This window comes from Simochromis diagramma, unplaced genomic scaffold, assembly GCF_900408965.1.
Source record: "Simochromis diagramma unplaced genomic scaffold, fSimDia1.1 OVJJ01000753.1, whole genome shotgun sequence".
Classification (NCBI taxonomy): domain Eukaryota; kingdom Metazoa; phylum Chordata; class Actinopteri; order Cichliformes; family Cichlidae; genus Simochromis; species Simochromis diagramma.
This window is the reverse complement of record NW_024387523.1, coordinates 5850806-5876546: the sequence shown is the minus strand read 5'-3', so window position 1 is coordinate 5876546 and position 25741 is coordinate 5850806. Positions and strand designations below refer to the sequence as shown.

General features: G+C 40.2%; 1 protein-coding gene across 2 annotated transcripts in view; it reads left to right on the top strand.

Annotated features, from left to right (window-relative positions):
- LOC120726888 (dolichyl-diphosphooligosaccharide--protein glycosyltransferase subunit STT3B) overlaps positions 1–25741 on the top strand; it is a 103428-nt gene that overhangs the window by 25893 nt on the left and 51794 nt on the right. For both annotated transcript variants that reach the window (XR_005694396.1, XM_040020907.1), the window contains exons 2-3: positions 13224–13332; positions 23997–24284. Coding sequence is in view for 1 of the 2 variants with exons in the window: in XM_040020907.1 (XP_039876841.1) it covers positions 13224–13332; positions 23997–24284 (397 nt within the window). In the remaining variant the exon portion in view is untranslated. The remainder of the gene's footprint in view (positions 1–13223; positions 13333–23996; positions 24285–25741) is intronic.

The window sequence follows — 25741 nt, the reverse complement described above, 5'->3', positions numbered from 1 at the left end:
GTTTCTGCCTGTATTAATTTTTGCAAAAAGCGCACCTTGAAATTGTATCTGTTTCTAATGAATATTCCAATGAAACTGTATCAGTGTGGGGTTTTTTTTGTTTGCTTTTTTTTTTTTTTTTTTTTTTTTTTTTTAAATGGAAGACATCACTGGTCGCCAATAAAAGAAAACTAGAAATGTGGAAAATTAGAACTGTTGAACCTACTTGAGACTACTCTAGGAGCAGCACAGTTACCCCCATCTCTTTGTGCTAAACATGCTAAGAAAAATGCTAAACATACAAACTGCAGTCATTTCAAAGAACATTTAGCTTGGTGTTTCGCAGTTGGAATAGTTTAATTCTAACAGTCTTAATCACCAGGTCAACAGGAACCCTTTCTTTTCCAATATGAAATGCTGATGCTTCTGTGATTGGTGCTCAGTCTTTCCATGCTAGTGATGGGAAATAAAGCAGAACTTCTCTGTGCTGGCCAGGCGATGTACTTTATCACTGATGTAACATAATCGCATTAGGAACCGATTGCCCATGTTATTCTGGCTTGGTGAACTAATGGAGCTAGTCAGTTTGCTTTGATCCATGAAAGAAAAAATATCAAGTCAATAAAAGAAGCTACTTTAAGATTGATCACAGTAAATACTTTTTGTTTTATTAAGGTTCTAGTTTACTGTGGCCTCCTCCTTTTTGTTATACCCACATCTTCATCTTATCTAGGACTATTTTCTGCACAGTAATTGCTGTGGTGTTTAAACCTATACTTGTGGGGGTTCACATTTCTCATTTTTCTTCTGAAAGTTCTAATCAATACTGGCCCCAGTTGGTTAATTGTATGCTGCACCTCAGTCTAGTGTTATTGAACACAGAAAGCAGAGTTACCTAATGGCTTTGTCATTGACGGTTTCTCTGCACGTCAGCCTGCAGTTTTGCAAGTGCTGATAATCTCGACCTAGCCTATTGAGACTGGCTCACTGTCGCTGTTTGCTTTGGTTTCCAAAGTGCTGTTTGATATAAAGCTTTCTTCCTATATCCTCAGAAAATTCCCCCCTCCATTCTCTTCTTTCTACTGAATAGCCAAAGAATAAATTTCTTTGCTTCAAATGAAACTTGAAAGTCTTGGTGATATAGAGAAGGGAAAAATATAGACTCATAAGTTTTATTTCTGTTCTGTTCAAACTTTGTAAAAATCCTGCTTCAAAATAAAAACCTTACCTCACACCAAGTTTCATCAGTCCTGCTGTTGTAAATAATTTTTTTTCACAAGGTTTATCATAAATATTTGTTGTAAATGGTTAAGTCACAGAGGCTTTGTGTTTGCTCAACCAAATGTTCAGACCATCAGTTAAACAAGCATGTTATGTTATCAATTAAACTGAGGGTTAAGCTTGTCTTGACCTTGGTGTGTCTTCCTAATGTCTATGTTGGCCTCATTGGATTCAGTTGACCAAGCACATTCTTCTTCTTCATCCTATCACAAAGATCATGCTGAGAGATTGCATTGTGTAGATTGCTAACTTCATTCAAGGTGTTTAACTTAAAATGCAGGAATCTATGGAGTGTGAAATGAATCTATGTACCAAACCTTCGTCTTAAATTTCTCAGACCTCGGCAACCCTGCGCTCTCCACAGGTAGAATCAGCAGCAGGCCTTCACCTCATGCATGAAGGCTGAATACTTACCATTTTGTCTGTCTACCCAGTTCTGGCCATTATGCTTTATATTCATGAGCTGGAGAGACTGTACCATGATACAGGGGCAGCTCTTGTGGAGTAGAGCAGCTTGTCGATGTGCCCAAATGTCCAAGTGGTGTTGGGCAAGATGCTGATTTCCAGATTACCTCGATGCATCTATCAGTTTGTGAAATGGTTTGTTGTACAATTAGGATTATACATCTTCATGCTGAGATTTAGTTAAAATTTAGCTCATTTAGCTGAAGGGCAATGAGCTCAGAAGAATCAGTACTTCTAGAGTTTGTCAGAATTTAGAGAAACGTTTTTCGTGGGTTTCAGTGCTCAGGCACAACTTTTACTTTGAAGATGAATGCTCTTATTTCTGGTTTGCATCACAATTTAAATACTTTAACTAATATTTTGCAACTAGTTTGTGAGTCTTTGTGGACAAGTTGGAGTCTTCATCTGATATCCACCAAAGCAATCACAGGATTTTCAGTGAAGCACTGTGTGCTGGCAGAAACCATTCATTCGACCACCAGTCGGCAAGACACAATTTTCTGAGGTCACTGACTAGTCTATAGTCTGTCATAACTGGGAACTAGCAATTGATTTCACAGCGACTGCCAGTAACCAGTTGCAATCAGTCATTTGCCCCCAGCGATGGGTGTTTGCCAGGCAGTCATTAAATGGTCAATAGGCCTGTGTAACGAGAGTCTAATGGGTCTTCACCGAAGTCATGGCGAAGGTCATATCGGCCGTTTTACAGGCACTTTTCTGTTTTCACAAGAATCATCATTTCAGTGAAGCAAGATCAATTTGTGCCAGATAGAAATGTTTGCAGTCCTTGTTGACTTCTTCGGTTAATTAGTCAGTTAATTGCTGTTAGTTTGTGCAGTTTAGGGTTAGGGACTATGCGACTATGTTGTTGACATCTTGGTTATTAAATGATCTCCTGAACTAATTGTAATATAATAAGTATATTGCAGAAATTATTATACAGAATATGCATAAATTTGAAAGGTGTCCAGAGCCATTTTTGTTTTCATGAAATCATATTTAGTTTTGATAATCCGGCACATTAGAGATGATTTTGCTTTCGACAGGTTTTCATTTGAATAGTTTGGTTAATTCTTATTAAAAACCTCTTAACTACTTTGTTTGCTCCAGACACCATTAATTAAAAAAAAAAAAAAATCAATTAAGGCTTTATTTGACCAGTAACCACAAGAGACCTAAATTGGATTTCATAATAAGTTTGAAATTTAACTTCCCCATGCTTTTGTTTTTTATCAATTCTTTTTTTTCTTTCTTTTTTTTTAAATTAAAAAGTTTAAGCAATTATCTCAGCACGTGTACACACAAATGGTGTGTTGGCTTCTTGCTTCAGACTTGCTTTGCCTGCAGTCACCTGTGTATCCCCGACTGCTTTGATAATTTACTTTCAGCGACTCTCATTGTTGTCTTTTAGCTCAGGTAAGCATCTCGTCGTACCTTGCCAAGAATATGACACAATTTAAGATTGATTGTCCTATTAGGCCCATAAGGTATTAAAAGCCTGTGTCTTTGTGATGGGTAGGCATTGCCAGCCTGCACACGGTTGTGAGTAGCAGTCTAAATGTGTGTGAAAAGATAATTGGGATGTCAATAGCTGGGACTCTTGAAGTCTGATGTCAGGAGAATGTAGACCTCAGTGGCTAACTCCATCAAATAACTGCATTTTACACAAAAAAGAGCGCATCCAAACAGTGAAGCTCGAGCCACAAGCTTTCTTACATATTTGTTGTTATAGAAAGAGACACCACATTGATGTATTCACACAACAGCACCTAGTCAAAGAAAAGTCTTTATGAGATTGCTCTATTTCAGAGCTGAATAACTCTGCTCCCCACAGCCTTCTTTATAACCGAACAAACTGAGAATTTTTATTATGACTGTCAAAATGTGGAGGTATTGGAGCAAATAAATAGTGCTGTGTGTCAGATGGATCCCAGTTAGAGCTGGAGCATAGTAATGTCTATTTAAGGTTGTCACTGATGATCTAAGATGGAAAATTCAACTTTAGCTCTGATTCATTCGTTTGAGCGGGCACTAATTTGGCTCTTTGCATACTGCCATGATGTTACATCTCTCAAGATGTGAGAAAGCAAAACTATGAGGTTGGCTCATCCAGCCAGCTTCCTTTTTTATTTTAATTAAATAATTTTTAAACCGCTTATCCAGTTTAGGGTTCCTGTAGGGTGGCAGGGCTAACACAAAGACAGTCAACCATTTGTACTTGGATTCACACCTAGAGCCAAGTTAGTTCATTTAACATGCATGTCTTTGGACTCTGGACATTACGGTTTTCACCCAGAGGTCGTTTCTCTTGAGGGTTTTAACACGGCTGTACCCATTTTTGGGTACTGTCTCTCTAAGCTTCTCATCATGTGTATGGAGTCGAATTCCACAGTCTTTGAACTGCAGTGTGCAACAGTAGTCTTGTTCTGCTCTGTAGCCTCTGTGAGCTGCAGAGCTGGTTCTGCCTTGTGTATCCCTGCTTCCCTCTGTTGCTCCAGAGCAGGACAAGGACCACTCTCACCAATTTCAGACCAAGATGGTGGAGTCAAACCATGGGACAAGACACTCCAAGATCACTGTGACCTCATCATATAAAAGTATCATATCCCTGTTATAGTAACGCAAAGTGTTCACCTTCCTTAGCATGCACAACAACATGACAAGTCCTGATGCGCCTGACGGCGAAATTTGCGTGTCAGCTACGGATTACAATTTGGTACCTAAAAAGTGTGCTACATCGACAACCTCCAACAGAACACAGTATTTTTGCAAAATATGTGAGGAAACTTTGTTTCCAAATTTAACAGGAAGTCTTGTCTCACTACTTGAGGCAAAAACACACAGAGTAAAACCAAGCGACAAAGGGGACTTACAGCAGCTGGTGATGTGACCCAAATGTAATCAAATGACTCCACCGAGCATCACTGGAGCACTTCACTCTATATGTCAGGAAGATGGAAATTACTCTTGCAGGTACTAGTGGAAAAGCAGGGCTGTGAGGAGCTGGTTTAAAAGCCCGACTGGAGATGCAACATCCCAGGTTTATTCTTATTTTTTCTTTCAGTTTTATTATGGGATAATATTGTGCAGCTCCTGAAGAGTTACAAGGTTGCGTTACTTTAGTTATTGTTGAACAAAAATGTCAAGCCTTTATTTTATGCTATTTATTTATAGTATAAAATTAGATTTACTTACTGCTTAGAAATGCTCCTGCCTGCGAGCTGCAAGCAGTGATAACACATTCAGGATTTTATTTTTTTTCTGTATCCTTGTAGATTCCGTTAGCGCAAATCTTTCTTGAAGCACTTGTATAAATTTGAGGCTGCATAACCTACGCCTAGTTAGCAACTGAACTTTCAAAATAACATTCAGAGAGATTGCTTATATATCTCATTGTCATTATCCCAGATAGAAGGGTAAAATATACCTGGGCTTCCCAATCAAGAGAGGTCTCTGTGGAATATTGGGTTCATTTACTGATGCAGGTCTGTACCATAATAGTTTTATTTATCAGCACAAGTAAAACAGTCACTCACTGCTTTCTTGATTCAAGCATACATTTTATGTGCATGCGTAAATATATTTTTAAGGGGGTACAGCCTGCAGGTTGACTGATCAGCAGATTGGCATGAAATGATCAATATTTTCTAACAGAAAGCTAACAGCCTTTGGACTCAGTCTGTTGTGATTATAAAATGTATGCATTAGCATATATTTCAGCAATATGTGTCATGTTTCATTTATTCAATATGTGGCCCTTTGCTTGCTGTATCATAGTCAGTCTGGCTTGCTGAGAAAATGTGTTGCTCATTCCCAGTAAGGATTGTTACATATGCCCCTTCTGTGATTCTACTAATTACATTTTTGACCATGCTGAATATGCTAAATGCTAAATATTCTTAATTTAAATGAAGTCTGGAAGATATGATAGACTTGTTATGTTTTAGCTGTGCTGGATGAGCGTTTAATATGTAAAAATCTTTTGGGTGGAGTTCAATTTTAATGTAATGCCTCATTTCCTGTAGCATTAGGATTAAATGGCTCTTACTGGACCTCTTCATCTCAGACGATGAGCTGTGCACTCTGGGTTAAATTGGGGGTGGGGGGGTGTCTCCTCTGCAGTGTCAGCAAGTGTTAACTTATTGAAATTAGGATAATTATATTTTTTGCCTGTTTGGAGACTTGGAAATGGTTGACCTAGCAGAATAATTAGCTGCACATTTGTTGTTTATCTCATAATATTTTTAATGTTTCCTCTTTTCTTTTTTCTGCTCTGGTTCGTGCAAACATGATCAACTGACTCTGTGCTTCAGTCAACCTACTGCATTCACTGCTTGTCTAAGCAGAATTTCACATTGACAAAGTTATTTTTCAAGGAACATATGCACATATTGCTGTCATGCATTCAGAAAATAATCTTTATTGCATTATTTGTATTAATCTAATCCTTAATTAACCTCACCTGAACCTGTGTCATTGTTAAAACCCAACCTTCACACTACATATGGGAAGGTCCCATAATATGCATAAAACTGTTCTATTCAATTGTGGAGAAAACTCAAACAATCAAATGACCTGCTATGAGCAAGCACTTTGGCGAGAGCAGGAAGGAAAAAAAACTCCCTTTTAACTGGTTTAATTGGAAGTTTGGTAGTTTGATATCTGGCTTTTCTTGCTGACATGGGTGCCTGAGTCGTGCCAACCACCCCACTCACTACACCACTTTGCAATGTGTCTTTTGTTCCATCAACTGGTTGCAGCAGACCCCCCACCTCCAAAAATGATCAACAAGTGCTTGCTCAAAGGGAGTCGTGTGATTGTTGGGGTTTTCTGCGTATTATTGTACAGTCTTTAACATACAATATAATTCACCTTGAGGAAAATGTTGTGATTTGGTGCTATATATATATATTAAAAAAAAAATTAATTGAAGTTGCTTTTCATTAGAAAAAGTGTGGGCTTGTTTGTGAATGATAGAATACAGTGTAACAATACAACTTCAAAATGTAATCAATTCATATTTGACATTCGCACGCCAAATGTTGAATGTGAATGTTGGATTAAAAAGTGCTTGAGCACAGAAAAAACACTTGTGGTGAATGTGTGGTTTAGTTAAATGCTGCTGAAGGCTCAATTAGAGTATTAAAGTAAATACCAGTCGATTTAAGTTGAGCCACTGCATGTTTAAGCATTGTGTAATTTTGTGTTCTTATATCACTGGCTATTAAAGGTGGCTCATGTGTATTGTTAGCCCACTCTTACTGTTAACAGATATAGAGTATAAGGAGTTAGTAGACTTGACATTAGCTGTTTCCTTCTGCTTGCACGCACTCTTTACAGTAGGCTAAATCATTCATCACACTCTCTTCTTACAGCAGTATTGGATGTTTGTAGACTTATGCAGCTTTGCTGTTCCAATATTGGCACAGAGTTCACTTGTGTTTTGGGTGGATAGTTCTATCCACTGCTGGGTCTAAGAGTTTGAACAATGAAGAGATATCACTAGTGGCCAGGATGCTTCATCTTGTCAGGTGATGGCAGGACCAGTAGACACCATTAAAGCTTTGGCGACGATCCAGTCAGCCAGTTAGTGTGACCTTTCCCACCAGTACTGAGTCATTAGTTTTTGGGACAGTTGGACAAAGTGTGCAGTGTGACTGAAAACTCACTGTTATCCAATTCTGTGGTAATCCAACCAGAAAATCCTATTTTGGGGATATTGGAAGGCAAGTTTTTGTGGGCTGTTGATAGCTGTAATCCTGTTCTTCAAATGGCCCGTCTAAGGTTGCTAAAAGAGGCGAATGCACTGTTGCCTAAGAAAACGTGCCCTTAGTCAAAGTATAATTAAATGGCAAAAAATATGATCATTTTGATAACTCAGGTTTTTGACCCTGATCAGCTAATCACATGTATCACAAAGGTACACATTACATAAGTATAGAAATTGTTAGCCCAGGGAGAGTTTTCAAATGGACATTAGCTGAGCCAGTGAACAGCTATTCACTCCTTGGTTTTAGTTGTGTTCCTGATTAAAATCTTTAGATTCTAGACATTTGAATGATGAGAAATTTTTATTCTCATTCCACAGTACTCTGCAGAGGTCTTGAGCCACCCATCATTTCTTCATATTTGCTAGAAAAATGGGAAATAGGTGCAGCAATTTATTGGAACATATGCAAACTGGCAAGTTAATATTTGGGGTGTTGGCGCCTCAAGATGATCTCACACTGCTTTAATAATGTTGGGTTCGGTCTGGGGAGGCCAGTCCATGATAGTGTTTTTTGCTGTTGTTGTTTTTTTTTCTTTCTTTCTATCCAAATATGCTTTTACTACATTAGTTGTGTGTTTGGAGCTATTGTCATGCTGAAAAATGAAGCCATTGCCAGTGAAATATTTTCCATATAATTATCTGGATTTTGTTGGTATTTTTTTCTGTCTTCATAAGTCTATAGATTTTGGCAAGATTCCAACACCACTGGCTAAAATGCCGTAATAAATCACCACAGAGCCTCCACTGTGCTTTACTGATGGCTGTTTTCCTCCCCTGAGGAGAACTGAAGGTTTTTTTTTTGTTTTTTTTTTTTTTTGCTAATGTGTCTTTGAGAATTACCTTGTTGGTGGAAAAATACTATTTTTATGTCTGTCAACCTGTAAATTCAGTTTAAGAAACTGGCCTATTTTTATTCCTTTCTTTTGCTGCTAGTTGCAAAGAGCAAAAAGATAGGATTTAAAATTGGTTCTTTGCTAAGCTGTCTGTTATGTGTAGAGCAGCTCATCCATAGTTAGGTGCCTTTTTATGCTTGAATGTTAGTGGCGTAACAATCTTCTGCCTCTCCGGGATGTTCTTTTTATAATAATCATTATAATCATGTTTCTAATTAACCTTATTAGCTGTGAGATTTCCACTAGCTGTCTTTAGTTCCCCGTGTACCTACTTTTTAAAATCATATTGGTGGCATGCACTAAAGTTTTCTATGTAATATATATACATGTATATTTTAAATAGAAAGCAATGTTTGTGGCAATGTATCTCTGTACTCTATGCCGTAGCCTGATGCAGAACTCAAAGATGTGTAGGGTAGCAATATGCAGTGCAAACCCAGTAAGTTGATTAGCACAAGGATAATATCACTGTGAAACAAAATGCAGTGGGATGTAATTGTATCAGGTTCATTACACTGGTGTAGATGTTTTTCTCATTCTTATAGCTCTGTCAGTCCGTGTATAGATTTACAGTCTGTCCTCGAGTCTTCTCTCTGTTCTGCATTTCAGTAAAAATAACAGTCCAGTTTCACTTGAGATTGCAGAGCAGCACAGAGACATCAGCTCACAATGCAAACAGCAACACCGTACCCTGTGACAGGGACTCAGCACAGAACTCTAATTTCTGCTTTAAGAGACGTGGCCTTACAAAACGACAATAACAGGGTCACCCTGACGATGGTCAACAATGCTCGACTGCCGGATACCTCACTGTGTGAAGCTTATTTTGTTTGCGCTTGTTTGCCTTCCTGGTCCATAAACAGTTTCATCATTTACACGTTGTTCACAGAGGTTGTTAATTAGTCAAGGTGGCGATTAGAACCAACGACCATTCAGACACTCACCAGAATATGGACGAGTGGGGAAAAGCCAATGATGCATCTGATTATGCAGTTGATGCTGAATGAGGCATTACTAGTTTATAAACAGGAAGGGAGCCCACTTAGTCATGCTGCTGCTGATGGCACAGCCTCAACAGGAAACTGGTAATCAGTGAAACGGACCTTGATTAAAATAAATGACGGTGCTTGCAGGAGTCCCCCTGTGATATCAAGTGCATAAATATCCCACTTCTATTTTTATTTTTGCTTTCAGATATTATCTGCAGAGTTTATATACGAGTTGTTCTGCAGATATGAATCCAGGATTGTTTTATTTATGTTCTTTAAATGGCGTTATTAGAGGTGTGCTGCTTTCCTTGAAGCGTACTTGCTGGTTTTCAGAGGTGCTGCAGTACAATCACTAGTCATTCGTGTGCTTTGTGGGCCTGAAAACCATATTGGCAGCTATGCATTAAATTGCTAATGTGCCTGGCAGAGCTACATTATCCGCCCCGTCAAAGTGACAAGGGCAGAGGTAGAGCGCTCCCTTCAGCTGTGCATGAGATCTTTGGAAAATGGGTTGTGTGGATATGGTGTGGCAGTGCGCAAAGTTGTCTTTTTAAAGGCTTTCTTTGAATTTGCCGTGTTTCCGCCTCGCTGCTTTGACAGCTGCAGAACAATGAGGCCGGATTGGCTGGCCAGTTTCACAGCACCTACATTCACAGTCCCTCTGTGGTCAAACTCACACACCTGGCTGCTTCTGTAGTTATTTTTTTTTCCCTTTTTTACTTTGTAACATTGAGCTTCTTTCCACGCCTCAGCATGCAATGAAATATTTGTATTGAAAAAACTGGACATTAAACATATGAAACAATTGCTAGACTTTAATTGACAGGACCTAATCTTTTATGGGGGGTTTTGTAGCAGGAAAAACTGTAAAGCAGTAGCTCTTTTTTTTTTTTTTCTCCTTTCCTGTGTGACTCCTGTGGTCCAGCTGGATGGTTTGTTTGTCCCAGTCTGTTCTCTGCCCAGATTCAGACTCTCGGGCCTCAGGTTGTTGAGTAATGTGATTGCCTGAGGAGCCCCAAGGATAAACACTCATGTCAGCTTCTTTATAGCTTTTCAAGATCACTTTAAGAGGCACAATGCCTGTGAGTGTTTGCCTGTTGTTTCATCCGTCGCATAGAGAATATTGCTCTTCTAATTTATGATCATTCTGTTCGTGTTGACTTATCAATATGGTTAGTAACTGTTGTCATAGAGAATGAAACACAAAAATAAAAATCCTGGGATCTGTTGACTTTTTTTTCAGTATCACCTGTATCCCACAGCATCCCATCATCATGTTGCAACTTCTCCATCAATAAAAGCGTGCTGCATACAAAGACGTCTTCTCAAAACTAACTGAGGGATGGGAATAGAGAAGATGAGAGCAAACCAAGCATCTCGTGACCGTGCAGCACTTTTAAACTTATTGCAATGATCGTGAGCGTCTCACGCTCCACGACTTTGCAGCTTTTTAATGACATTGCTTGTCATCTCTTAATCTGTCTCACCTGAATACATGGAAACGCAGTTTATGTGATTAACTTTGGAAGCACGCTTATTGATTTAATGACATCCCTAGCCGGCCTGTTCGATTGTGACTGAAAACATGCTGACGATAAATTTGGTCAGTAATTAAACTATTGATTGTTTATCAACAAATATGCATTTATTAAACACATAGGTGTTTTTTGTTGTTTTTCCTGTTTGTTTGTTTTTTAAGCAGAGGATTTTCTTGACCTTTATGAGTTCAAATGAAAGGGGTGGGCACTATGAGGGACACAGGGTCGCCTGGTAGAGAGTTGGACCCAGACTAGGAGATGTTTTTGACCATGAGGACCCCTTCCAAAGACAACTGTCGGTCCCTGCCAGCCTGCAACCTCCAACGTGGAACGTCCACAGAGGCATATTGGGGTGAAGAGAGGCACGGCTGGCAGCAGATGGGGAGCTTGATGGAGAGCTGAAGCCAGTAACCACCTGACACCTCAGTCGCTCTGTAGGATGTGGACTGGGTGACAGAGCCTTAGTGGAGACAAAGACCGCTGCAGGAAACCATTATCCTTCCACAGGTTTACCTACGGAAACCTTGTTACGACTCCTATTTTCGTCTGGATTGATCTTGTTGTGCAGAGGCGCTCTCTCAGTCATTTCAGTTACAGAGGAACAAAATGGCGAGTGAGCCTGTGCTTCTAGGGAGGAAAGAGGTGCGCTCCATTCATAACACGAGACAACATGAGAACTTTCTAGCTAAAATTACAGCCGTCTTTGAAAAGACCAGTGTTTAAGGGTTTGTGCCCGTTCGCACTTGAAGAGTGGGGTATGCTGAAGGAAGAAAATGTAGTTGATTGGCTTCGCAGCTGTCGTCGAGCCCGAGACACCTGTGCTTTTTGTGTGTGCGCTTGTTGTGTTTCACTGTTTCTGTTGACGCTACTTTAAGGTCAGATGAATTTGATTATAATTGCCTCTTCCAGCAGCTTGCATGTTTCTCTTTTTACAGTTGAAGTATACACTATTATGTTTGCAAATTTATATCAGATACAAGTTCAGTATTTAAGTCTTTTTAAGTGACTTTTAATCCCTGTTTTCTCATTAACGAGTGCCAGTAATAAGGAAGTGATTGCACTGTTGAGTCGGTATTATGGCCTATTATTGTTATTTGTAGCAGATTTAGATGCAGGTAAACGTCTCACTGTTTTGCATTGTTAAAATACCAAGCTTGCCTTCTACTTATACTCTTTTGATTTGTGTTTAAAAAAGGAAAAAACGCATGCAGCAGGAGCCTCTTTATAGCCTCTAAACTTTGGCATGTATATGCTGCTTTAAGATGCACATAAATGCAAATTTACAGCATCAGCATGTTGAAACCCCTGAGCCTGCTATTGGTGCAGCAACGGCCACATGTGCATATTTGACTGAAAATAAACACAGAAAATCTGGTTTTAAAGCAAAACTGTCCCAACCAAGGCTTTGTATTGTTTAGTCTCATTTCAGTCTTGTTACTATAGCCTTTGTGTTTGTTGGCTTGTCATATTGTTAGACTTGATGCAATATGAATCAAAGAATTGCTCCAGAGCTTATTAGTCACACAGATGAGGCTGCTGTGTCCTCTGTGATATACATTTGTCTAATAATAGTCCTTTAGTGAGCTGCTGAGGTTTGCTATAGGATCTCTATAGATGAATTATGTTACATGAGCCTTTGAACATACTCGGCCTACATTAATGAGCTCGGTGGCAAAAGAAGCTGCCTCTGAAAATTTACTGAACACTTGCTTCATTCTCTTTGGCAGCTTTCTTCTCAGCACTGTCAGCTCTTTGGTTCTGCTGCTTGACGCCGTTCCAACCCCCTCGGCTTACCACGGCTACAGTGTGAATCGAAGCCTGTTTGGAGTGATATTCCTTATATTTATTCTTAGTTTCCCCCCCTTTTGGTCATTATTTCTGTGTTCTAATACCAGACCTATTTTACGTCTTCGTCACCTCAGCCTAGTGGTTGAAATTGGAACTATTTGTACAATAAGCAGGCTTTTGTTCTAAAAATGCCACCGTATGTATGAAAGCCCTTCATCGCAACCTTTTTTCTTTTTTAAATCAGCGACTGACCTGAGAGCTGTTGGCGATAGCACAAAGGCTCACGTTGTGAATGGAAGCTTCATCTTCCATGTTTCAAAAAAGAAAAACTCTCAGCAGCTTATCCATTCGTACCGCCTTCAGAAAATCTGTAAATAATCTATTCGTTCCTAGAGATGAGTCTTTGTTGTTCCCCTTCTCAAAATTGGCCTACAAATGAAAATAGATCTTTATTCTATCTGTGTGGTTGTTTCTTTGCCTTACACGAAGTAATCCCTATTATTTTTCTGCATCTCTACAGGTTCAACTACAGATCAACACACCATCTCACCACCAATGGCTTCTATGAGTTCCTCAATTGGTTCGATGAAAGGGCGTGGTACCCCTTGGGGAGGATCGTGGGTGGCACAGTAAGTTTATTCTCAAAATGCAGCTCCATTTGTTACATATTTGTTCATCAATTTTCCATTTCCAGTTTAGAGAACTAGAGATTTAAATCTTGTTAATAAGGTGCCCATAAGAGCCACAAGTATCTCTACTGATCCGATTTCTAAATGGCTTATTCAGCTTTGGAGCTACATAGCTGATGGAGCCTATCCCATCTTGCATACACATCTTGGGTACACACTGGATCTGTCAACACCCCCCCCACACAGTCTCACATCCTCACCTACAGTCAATTTTGAATCATAATTTAATCCAAAAAGTATGGCTGTGGGGAAACTCCACACAGGAGTACCACAGGCTCACAAAATTTTAAGAAAATATGTTTTGTGATTTAAAAAATAAATAAATAAATTAAAAAAAATAAAAAAATAGAGAGAACCTGAGCAACACTGGCTTGGATAATGACCTCTGTGTATGTGTATGGGGAACAGTCAGTGTTTACACTCTTTAGAAAAACCATGGTGCCCTCAGCCTACATCAGAATCATAATACTCTGGATACTTTACCTTTTTGGGCCATTCTGTTAACCACAGATTGGTTGTGTGGGAAAATCTCAATAGATCAGCCCTTTCTGAAACACTCGAACCAACCTGGCTGACACCTACGACCGTGTCCAATCCAGCATTACTTACATCGCCTTTCTTCCCTCATTCTGATGCTCGATTTGAACTTCAGCAGGCCGTATTGGTCATGTCTACATGCATAAATGCACTGAGTTGCTATCACGTGACTGGTTGATTACATATGTGTCTATGAAGTAGTTGTACAGCTCTACCCCAGTGAGTGTGTATCAGAAAAGACTAAAAAGCGATCATTATTTCCAACCACGACTTTTCCCAGCTGAAGGTCAATCATCTGCATATTGCTTTAGGTGTTTGATGTAAAACACAGAGGCAAGCGTTTACATTTCCGAAGGCCGAACATTTGCCGTGCTTGAAATTGACCCCAAGGATAACCTTTCTAAATAGTTGCCTTTTCCCCCCTCAATTTTCTGTTGTTTTACTAAATCAGCTCAGACAAGTGTTTCATCCTCTTTGTGTTTCCACCAAAGTGTTGCCTTGTCTCCGCATCTCTTTTATTTTAATGGCTGATTTAAATTCAGCCCGTAGTTTCCAGTTTGGTCACTTGAGCATTGAGGCACTACATTTTGCTGAATGTGTCTTGCAGTTTGTTTAATCAGACAGTGACCTCAAGTGTGAACGAGCTCGCTCTGCATCAGACTAAAAGGGGTTGAGATAAGTGTCAGCAACTAACGCTGAGGCCATGGCACTATATTAGATTGCTCCCTTTCAACTTGGGAGCAACTTTCTGGCCCATGTGTGACACAGTGAAGTTGTATTCATGAAGGAGAGTAAGATGAGCCTGATACTGAGAGTCAAATTGGTCCTGAAAGAACAGATTTACACTACTTTAATGAGTCTTCTAATCATAAGGATAAGGTTGAAGAAAGCTTTTAGTGTTTAGAGTCTGCCTTGCAAAAAAATCTCAGGGCAACAGGACATAAGCTAGAGGAATTCTGCATCGTACATAGCCTGGAAATAGTACGCTTGATGCCGCAATGTCCTGATTTTTAAAAAGACTGAGATATATTTGCATTGCATGACCCTGACCTAGTTTGGTGGCAGAACACACAGAGGCTCACACATAGGTCGACCAGCACATCGAGATGCCCATTTGATCCTGTCGGCACATAGGGTTCAATACAGGGATAAAAACAAACACAAGCTTACTACATACAAGAACAAAGAAGGCCTGCCTACATGCAGTGTGGAGAAGTATTTCAAGGGTACTAAAGTCAGGCTTGGCAGATCAAGGATGCCATAGAGCCCCATAAGCCTCCACCAAAGAGCATGGATTTAAGTCACAATCCAGGAACAACAGTTAACCGTTAACTTGACTGATTCCCCTCGGCTGCTGTGCCCTCCCCACTGACCAGCAACATGATTACGATAAAATATTGAACTTTTTCGGTGAAAAATGGGACATGATGATTCTACAAAATGTGTCTCCCATTTCCCCGATTCCCTCATCTCTGCACCTCATCTCCCAGCCTCATCTTCTCACCCCTCTATCTTGTGAACAGTGATGTCTATGTGAGTTAAATACCTTTGGCCTTTCTATCTCCCTTTCCTCCTTAACGTCCCCACCTGCTGTCTGTTCTCTCAACCAAGCTTCATGGACATACTAGGGTTATACTCTGAGCTATAATTGCTCTAGCTAATGGTGCATCAGGACTACAGAATCTAGGTACTCAGTGCCAGATAAATGTGGAAATGAATTCTTACCTCGATTACTAGTTCAGGTAAAACGCTGAGCTAGAGCCTGACCCTTGGAGCCTGTAGTGAGACTCCTGTCTCTTTCCCTCTGATTAGGGAGTTCCTGCACATAGTCGATACAACGAGTCATGTTAATGCTGTGCATTTATTCACATTTCTGTTATTGTAGTACCAAACAACATCCAGGGCTGGAGCTGGAAGGCATTCTACATACTGATATTTGAATATAGTTTTCACTCCTGCACAAGCAATCCAAGGAATTATACATCCCAAACCTATCCATCAGGATTCATCTGTCATAAGTAATTACCATCAGATTCTGGTAATTGCACATGACAAGCCTAGCCTGTAATAATGGATGCTCTGCTTCTGTTTCAGTACATGGACGCTTGGGCTAAGCCGTGTACCCAGAGGGTGGAAGCTGAAACTCATGAAAATTAATTTAAGACTGTACGCCTTCCAGTTCAGATTACTCGTCTAATCATGACATTAACAAGATTCCCGGACTGTACATTGCATTATCTTCAGCATAAATATCAGTGCACACAGAGCTGAGGTTCTTCTTCTGCACATTTGGAATATATTGATGGCGTATGAGTCAAAACGGGAAATGATCGTAGAGTAATTCACACGCTGCAGTCTCCTTTCTGCTCAATGTAGTTTCACTGAAGATTCATTTCATTTTCCAGTTGGACATTACTTTACAAATTGCTTTAGTCTGCTGAGAACATTAAAATATTTAAAGGGAGAACATACATGGGTTTGAGCAGTATCACAGCTGGAGATTAGAAGTTGGCAGACAGACGGTGCATTTCATGAGTGCTTTATAACTTCATTTCTGGTATACTTTCCTTCTATTTGCCATTTGTTTTATTAATATTAGGCTTGTTCCAAATGTCGATGTTCCCCCATTAAACAAACAAACAAACAAACAAAACCCTAACATTTAAATCATAAGAATAGAATTAAGGTCAGTTTGATTTCTAACTGTTGTATTATGTAGGACATAAGTATGACAAATCTAGCCTAACTAAAACACACAGGCTCAAGCTGATACAAAATCCTGCCTGTGTTTCTGAACTTTTCTTGGAAGTGTTGTGCTGAGTGGTTATGAAGAGTCACTGCAGCCATTTCAGCAGGTATAATTTGTGGAGCGATTGTGCTGGGGCCTAAGGTATCTGCACTGTCTGCAATTACAGAGGTCATGTAGTACTTGCGGCGTTATTATTTTGAGCATCGTCTGTAGATGATTGTTACTTCATACCTTTTCTTTTTTCTTCTTTTATTTGACATTTTTAAAATGCCTGATTCTGGATCCCCAGGGATGATACTTATACCACTGGAATGAATTCACATAAAGCATGCTGGAACTAATATGCAGCTTCACAAGGTGCTTTGGCAACCAAATTAATTAATCTGACTGGAAGAAAAATGTTAGAGTAAAACATGCACTGCAGCGGAATGGCTGTGGCATCGCAAAAAGTGGAGATATTGTATTTCTTTTTTTAATCATTGTCAACAAATCCCTTGAATGCAGAAATGGATAATGAATTCATCCTTCCAGCAAGATCTGTGTGTAAGCCAAGGCTTGATATAGCATATTTGTCTGTGCCATAGCGCTTCATTTGCCCCCAAACTGTGTCACTGTCAGTGAGCCACACTGTTGCACTACATAAATGACACGTTGCTTCCTCACCATGAACATTAGCATTGTGTTTTGTTTTAAGTCAGTCTCTTATGCATGGTCTTGCTGATGTAAATACTCACTAGCTTACCAGATGCATACTAATCCCCTGTTTGTTAAAATGCCCAGATATCCCGGGGCATCACTGTGGCTCCCTTTGAGATTTACATGCTCGGTCTACACAAAACAGTCCACTGTAACCCACAGTGGACTTTTGGAAAACGTTTAGTGGCAGATGGCAGGTGACATTTCCACTTATAAGACATATCCATTTCTTTAGCAGATGGGTGGGTCATTTAATTGGCCACACTAAATGCAAATGTCTCCATATCACATGTAAATGTGCAGAGTCTAGGAGTTGATGCGTAGGAATTGATGCATCTGATAGAACTATGGCCCTTTAGCAACTAGAAATATTTGACCTATTTTTTTTATTACAAATTTTTTTTTTCATTTTCCTTCATCTAACTGGATCAGACTTTACAGGAATGCAAACAGCATAAAAAGCATGATTATGACCTTTTCTCCAAAGTGTCTGAATAAGAGAGAGCAATCTGAAAGCTAAGGAAATGCAAATTTAAGCACATTTGAGATTGCATTAAAATAACAAATTATTCTTGATTATTATTTTATTGCTTAGAGACAAATGGGTTCATTAAGGGCTGAGATTACATCAGGGATCGACTCTGAGCTGTTGCTTGCTTGCAGTGGTGATAGACAGATGAGGTCAGGCAGGAGTCTCTGTGGTCTGTGATGTTTGCAGATGACATTGGTATCTGTAGGGAGAGTGGGGAGCAGGTGAAAGAGTCTGAAGAGGTGGAGGTATGCTCTGGAGAGACATAGAAACGAAGTCGCTAGGTGGAAGACAAAATACATGTCTGTAAAGTAGAGTAAGACAGGAAGGTGATGATGCGAGGAGTAGAGGAAGTGACGTAGATGAGTTTATATACCCCGGGGAGTGGACAGTGCACAAGTGGAGTGGTGGGTAGAGACCTGTGTCAGGAGTGTTTTGGAGTTGTAAGAGAAGAATAGTGGCTAAAGGAAAGGTAAACAAGATGAAAGTGGGAGCACGTATGGTGTATAATTTGGAGACAGTGGCACTGACAAAAGATGGGAAGTAGAGCTGGAGTTGCCAGAGTGGCACTAAGAGGAACAGGACTGGAAATGAGAAGGTTAAGAGGTTCGCAGACATGCACACTGGAGGGCTAGTGGGGAATTGTACAAAGGGTGTTGAATATGGAGCTACCAGGGAGAAAGAAGAGAGGAAGACCGCAGATGTAGGGGAGGAGGTTTGGTGTGACAGTACATGCTGGAGAGAGGGTGAGAGGGAGGCAAATAATCTGCTGTGGCGACCCCTAAAGGGAGCAGTCGAAAGAAGATTGCAGTGTCAAACAGCAGCTTCACAGTTGGAAGCAGAGGTGGGATTTGTCAACATTTATATATAGAGAGCGACTGTTCAACACTAAAAGTCGGCTGCAAACAGTGCCTTGCTCAGGGGCACAGCGATGGCAGTTGCTGGAGTAACAGAGGCGCTCGCTTATTTGGTGTGTAGGTTTATGGTGAAAATCCCACTTGTTTGCATGACTGAGCGAGATAATTTTATGAACACAGACAGGCTTCAGGGAAGGAGGGCATTTACTTTTACTCCCACACTGCTTTTGAAATCATAAAACGAATGTGTGAGAGCTCTTATTTGCATCAAGCCTATGCTTTTAAAACATGCAGGGGTGTGGACAAGTGCTGGGTTCATCTCAGACTGGTGCAGCGAGCCCGTAAATGCAATCAATGGCTGTTGTTTAGGAAACTTGGGAGCGGAGAATGTAATTCAGAATTTTGTGAATTACTAAGTTACACTCTGCCGTCATTTTAAACAGCCAGTCTGGGTTTGACGTTTTAACAATTATTCTCCTTGCTGTGACCTCTGACGCCAGGTAGGATTCACGAAAGCACCTTTGCTAATGTTACATTTGCTCCGTTCGACCTACCTGGGCTCACCTTTCAGTATATACAGCTCACAGTCTCCTCCTCTTCTCATGAGCCTCACTGGCTCGTTATCTTTCATCATATCTTTTCTTCTGCCTGCCTCTGCCTTTCACACATCTACTATGCTTCCAGTCTCATCCTTACACTCCCCTCCACCGCCCTTTATTCAAAATTAGACAGATGATCCTGACAGTCTACATTAATTGTGTAGGGTAGCATTAAGTCTCTAAGCACTGAGACGGGTCAGGCCGTTCGGAAGAAAGATGAGCCGATGTCAGTTAATGTGACAGTTGAGTGCCTTTATGCTCACGCCAGTCCAGCTGCCCTCTCCCTTTTTATTTCCCCCTTTTCACTCCCACCCAGCCTCCACTCCCCAGAGGATGACTGCCAGTTGCTCTTTCTCCTGTGCCACAGATAAGGAAGGAAGGCTTCTCTAATGTGACAGTCCAGAACAACAGCAGGCTGTCAATCCAATAAACCGCTCTTTGTTGCCGTAATGACAATGACTCAAGTGCGTTTCTGTAACGCCTTTTGACAGTTTTAGTTGATGCTGTTTTCAAAATGAGCAAGCCGCCTTGTGCTTTGTTGAATGCCACTTTAGAGAAGTGTTGATTAAATTTATGTACAAAGATTTCTTTCAAGCCAGACCTCATTGCTAAATATCCTTGACTATGATGAACAGCTTTAGTCATATTTGGGGGGACCTGGGCCATACGACAGTTTAGAATGGGTAATAATGGACTGTTGTCAAATTCTCAGAGCTATGAGATGTGGTTGATTTACGCAGATGTAGATTAGCTGGTGTAGGTTGGACTTCTAGGCATTGGCTAATTAGAGACGTGAAGACCTAAGTTTATTAGCAGCAGCGTATGGAGTGGGCCTGGAAACGCATCAAGGACTACTCACACGTTAAACATAACCTTTATTTTGCATCTTATTTCAGACGTCCACATTGCACTGCACAAAGCTCTAATTGGATCTGCTCTCATACAGATGAGACAAGGACATTAAGCCTCGCCCACTCAGGCCCCATCTTTAATGGTTTTAATAATAACATTCTTGTTGACACCATGTGCGGCAAAACTTGACCCTCGATTTTTCTTTATGCAAGCAAAAATAATTCCTTTTTCCTTTTCATCCCAGTTTTCTAGTGTTTGAATTGACTAAAATGGAGAACAGAGAAAATGAGATTCTGTGCTTTATTAATGACATAATCAACAAATTGATAGCAGAAATAATTGTTCAGACCTTTAAGTGTGCCCAGTGTGATTCAAGGCCAAGTCAGTTTAGTTCGATTTAATTTGGTTATTTGCAATTAGCATATTAGCTGAGCTGAATATTTATTTTCGTTGCTGCCCCTGTAATATGTAATAAACAGTGGTGGCTCTGTGGCAGTGCGCGCTGGTGTTTGGTGCCTAAATGCCCATCAGTAACTTGTGTTCATCATTAATGGAGCTTGTTAATGGCCACATTACCTCCTGTTAAATCTCGCTGAAGTTTTGACCTAATGAAATGAGAAATGCAGTGCTGTGCAAAAGTCTTGAGCCCATACTCTTTTCTTTTTGTTTCCAAGGAGCCAGAGGCAATACTTCTGGGCTTTTTGAAGGGCCTTGTAAGTGACCATTTTTAGGGGAATGGGTTGTTTTTGACCTGTGAATCAGTCAAGCTTGAAAAGATACTTTACTCCAAGGATGAAACGGTGTTTTGTACATACACATAATTGACAACTTGGCAAAGAATCAATTTTAAATTGTATCTTTAGGGAGTTTGTTATTAACAGCCTTCTACAAAGGCTGCTATAAAGGGCGTCGGAGGACCTCGTGTCCTTGAAGTCATTGGTCTGTCTGATGTGCTTGTAGTAGTGGAACTCCCACAATTGGTCATGCCAGAGGCTGCTTCCCATAGTGAAATACCGAGGAAGGCTTAAAAGAATCGCTTTAGTTAAATATACAAAGAATCTACAAAATGCCAGAGATAACAGTTTGACAAGTATAAAATCACAGCACAAAAAAAAAAGTATTTTCAAAGAGCTGTTAGTTGAAAGTTTGGCAGTCCAAAAAAACTCTATGGCAGATGAACAGTATGTGAAAGACATGTCCTTAAGAAATGGGGCAAAAAATAATCCAGCAAAGACCTGACGCAGGACCTTTCACTGATCAATCTACCATTCAACGTAGCTTCATCTGAAATGGTCTCAGTGGAAGGTCGGCTGTTAGGAAGTCATTCTTAAGGCAGGAAAGCGGGGAGAAAAGGCTGTGGTGTGCCAAATTACACAAGAACTAGATTGGTAACAGGTTTTATGAAGTGATGAATCCAAATTATTAGTATGTACAGAGAAGGTCAGGACTAACAAGGAATGTTTATAGCTGTCTATAAAACACGGTGGAGCTCTTCCATGGTCTTTAGCTGCAATTCAGCCAGTGATGTTGGATTTTTTTCAAAGTTAATGGAATTCTGAATGTAGAAAAGTATGATCAGATTTCAATCCACCATACAGTAGCACGTTGTCAATGCAGAAAAAAGCATACCTGGATAGACGAACACAAAATTGATTAGTATCAGTCATGGATTGGCCTCCCCAGAGCCTGAACAACATCATCATCATGACTGAATTGAACAAGGAGAATTATTCCTGAAGACTACTTAAAAAAAAAATTACAAGAAAGCCTGTCAAAGAGTTTGGGCTGCGTTGAAGAATAAAGTTATTCATATTATACAATAAAGTTATCAGATATCGACTTTAAAGCTCGATTAAATTGTACAAGCTCTATTTCCATGTGTGTTTGCGCATGTTACAATGGACCTATTTCCCATTTTCCTAGAAAAATATAAAGAAATAAGGGGTAGCTCAAGACTTTTATACAGTACTGTACTTTATAGCAGTTGAGATGATGTAGTATTAGATTAGTTAGACAAGCCTGATCAGTAAGTAGTGTGGTCGCTGCTATCCATGATGGAAAACAGTCAGTTCGGTGACCTCCTCTCCAACACAGCTTCAGAAGTGTACGGTTTACGGCCAATCACAGAGCCAGCCTTCATAATCAGTTTATCTAGTCTGTTGCTGTCATCAGCTCAGACTCTGCTCCCCCCAGCAGACCACAGCAAAGTACGCTGCACTTGCCACAATCGACTGACTGGACAATATCCATCATTTTGCTGCACATATTTAAGGATCTCAGCTTGCTTAGGTAAGAGAACCTGCTCATTGGGTGAGGTAATAGAGCTTTCCTCACTCTTTTATGCACAGGCTCTGGGTTGGCCTGTTGTTGATATGGATGCCCAGGTACTTGTACTCACCCTATATATCAACATCATGCCACAGAATAGATGTGGGTCATGTAACTGTCCTCTTTCTTCTCTAACTCTTCTAAGTTTTTCCTCTAATGTTTTTATATTACATTACATCCGAGTCCTGAAATGTTATTCACTTGTGACTGAAAAGCTAGTCACACAGCATTTCCAGAACAATCATTGCCCAGACAATTGACTATTGATTACACAAATGATTATATTTTTGTTTTTCTCCTGTGTAAATATTACAGAACATTCACTACAAATCGGTAAAAGTGACAGTTTTCCTAATTTAAAGCAGTTTCATTTTCCGATCAATACCTGATGATAACCTACACGTCAATTCTCCATATACCCGCTTAACAGCTGGTTCGCACAGCACACAGTCTATAAGATCGACTGTCGTGTGGCGTCTACGTGCGTTCGATGTGGTACGAGCCCACGTTAAATCTTCTCGCAAGCAGCTTAAAATTATTCACGAGTTACGCCTTCCATTTTCCCACAATTTGTCTGAACACACAGCAGACGGAGACGTAGATTTTTGTATGCAGCGCTTAATTAGTGAGAGAATGTGGAAAATGAACACATTAGAGCTGCGATTCACCTCAAGTCATTTAATCTTAAGAGAATTAGCAGCTTTCACTAATACAACGAGTATTCCCACGGCGAGAGGCTCGCACTGAGGGTCGGGGAGGGAGAGGTCACATTTGAACATCTGTTCAATGGGAGACGAGAAAAGCCTGATGCCACCCCCCGTCTATTGGAACCATTTTTAATTTGGCTTCTGATGTTGATTTAACTTTAGTCTTTTGATCAAAATGTGCGTTGTTTTGTTTTTTTGTAGCCTTATTTTTAAGTAAATCCTCTAAGGGTTTTTAGGATACGGCTCTGACTGTCGTCGTTGAGTAAGATCATCACGACTACAGGTGCTGCTCTCATCTGTCCCAAGGTTTACAGAAAAGGCAATCCATACCTCTCTACTCTCCAGTGATAGAACTAATCAACTCTCTGCACTTTACTTTTCCCTCTCTGTCAACATGGGTAACATCAGAATAATGCAGCACATACCTGGTCGTTTCAGGAAAGGCAGTGAGCCTTTTTCCTTTGTGTGAGAGAAATCTGTTTGTTACTCAAGAAATCTGCTTGAGTAAATTAAACCTCTGTTTAAAAAATGTTGGGAGGTTAAGTGTAGTTTTCTTTGGCGCTGGCTAAAATCTCTTTGGTAGGCGCCAAAAATGTGTAAAGGGGGAAAAAATAGTCTGACTTAACAGTGTTCCTTTAACTTATGTTGTTATAGATGTTGAGGCTTCTCTGTTCTGGTTTTATTTCCTCTTTGCGTTTCTCACAGACTCTTCTTCTGTTTTTTTAAAATTTTTTTTAAACCTTCCCTCAGGTGTACCCAGGGCTCATGGCGACTGCAGGCCTTATCCACTACGTGCTCAACATGCTCCACATCACCGTCCACATTCGTGATGTGTGCGTCTTTCTTGCGCCTGTGTTCAGCGGCCTGACCGCCATCTCCACCTTCCTGCTAACCCGGGAGCTGTGGAACCAGGGTGCCGGGCTGCTGGCAGCCTGCTTCATCGCCATCGTCCCCGGTTATATCTCTCGCTCCGTCGCCGGCTCCTTTGACAATGAGGGCATCGCCATCTTCGCCCTGCAGTTCACCTACTACCTCTGGGTAAGTTCACAGACTTAAAAGTGCCGTAAGGAGGAATCCTATTGTGTAGAGGAGACAGTTTAAACTTCTTTGTGAGGAATCAGATTCATGCTCACTCTTTTGGGAGGATTTTACCCACCAAAGTAGCCCCACTTTCAAATCTTACTTTTCATAGATATTGAATTATTTATCCACAACCTTGAAAGGCATGCTAGGCTTCTTTGTGCACCACGTGAAGCCCCGGAAACGACATGCTGCACCATAAAACCTTCACAATATGATGACCTTTAAGAGTAGAATTGACAAGATCTCCCTTTTAAAGGTTGAATATCTCCTCTCCCAATTTCCTTTCCTTTTTAAAAATGCATGAAATGAACGGAGTGTTTGTTCATAAAGTGGCTAACCTTGTTTTATTTAGTTTTTTTCCCCCCCTGCTTTCAACAATTTATTTATTTTATTTTTTTACTTCAATAAATGTGGCCTATCCTTGAGCTAACAAGGCAGATGAGAAGAGTCTTTTGTTTTGTTTTTTTTAAAATACAGCCTGAATGTTTGCAGCAACTGCATTGCAACATATTTTCCACAGCAGGTGGAAGGAAGAAGCTTTTCAAGTTGAAAGATGCCTGAAACAGACTTTCAGTCTATCCACTCTTTCAGTTGCATCAGCAGCTGCCTTTCAGCCCTGCAGCTTTCTTACTAAGAATGCATCTCGTGTGCCTTTGTATACGAGCATGTGTTTGTATTTGTCTGTGTGAAAATGAAGAGCTCTGCTTTGCAAACAGTTTTTATCAGCATTCACTTCTTCCTTGTTATTGGCGTTGACCTTGACAAGTACTGCGGATTTTTTTTTCCTTCTGTATTGAGCTGAGTCTGTTCACTGACTTTTTCCCTGCTTTGCTTAAACTCATCCTAAGATAGAAAAAATTTAATATTTCCAGCTTATTGAAAATGGAAGTAATTGTGTCTTTCTCCATAAATGGGTTTCTCTTGACATTAAAGAGCTGAGCTGAGCTTCTATTGGCCACATAGAAATACAGCTTAAGAGCAGATGATGGAAGAAGTCCATGCAAAAATGATTAAGTAGCAAAAGGTTAAAGTGCTAACGGTGATGAGAGAGGAAGGGGGAAAAAATGCAACAGACACGTCACAAAATTAAAGTCATGAAAGTGGCATTATGTAGTCCTTGCTATATGCTTCCAACATATCAGACTTGAAATGCATCCCTGTTAGTCATCATTCTGCTATGAGGAACATAAAATTCAGGGTCAGTCCAGTTTTCAGTGCTGAGTAGAGAATTATTGGAGAAGAGCTGCAGATTCTTTGAAAGTGTAAATATTACAGCCTTTCATTAGCACAAAGTGAGCATACAGTGCTTCCTGTTCATACAGTATTGTGCCATCCCACTGAGTCCATAAAATTATTTTCTATTAATGAAATCACGTCGTGTTCCTGTGGACTGCAGGGATAGAATATAAAGG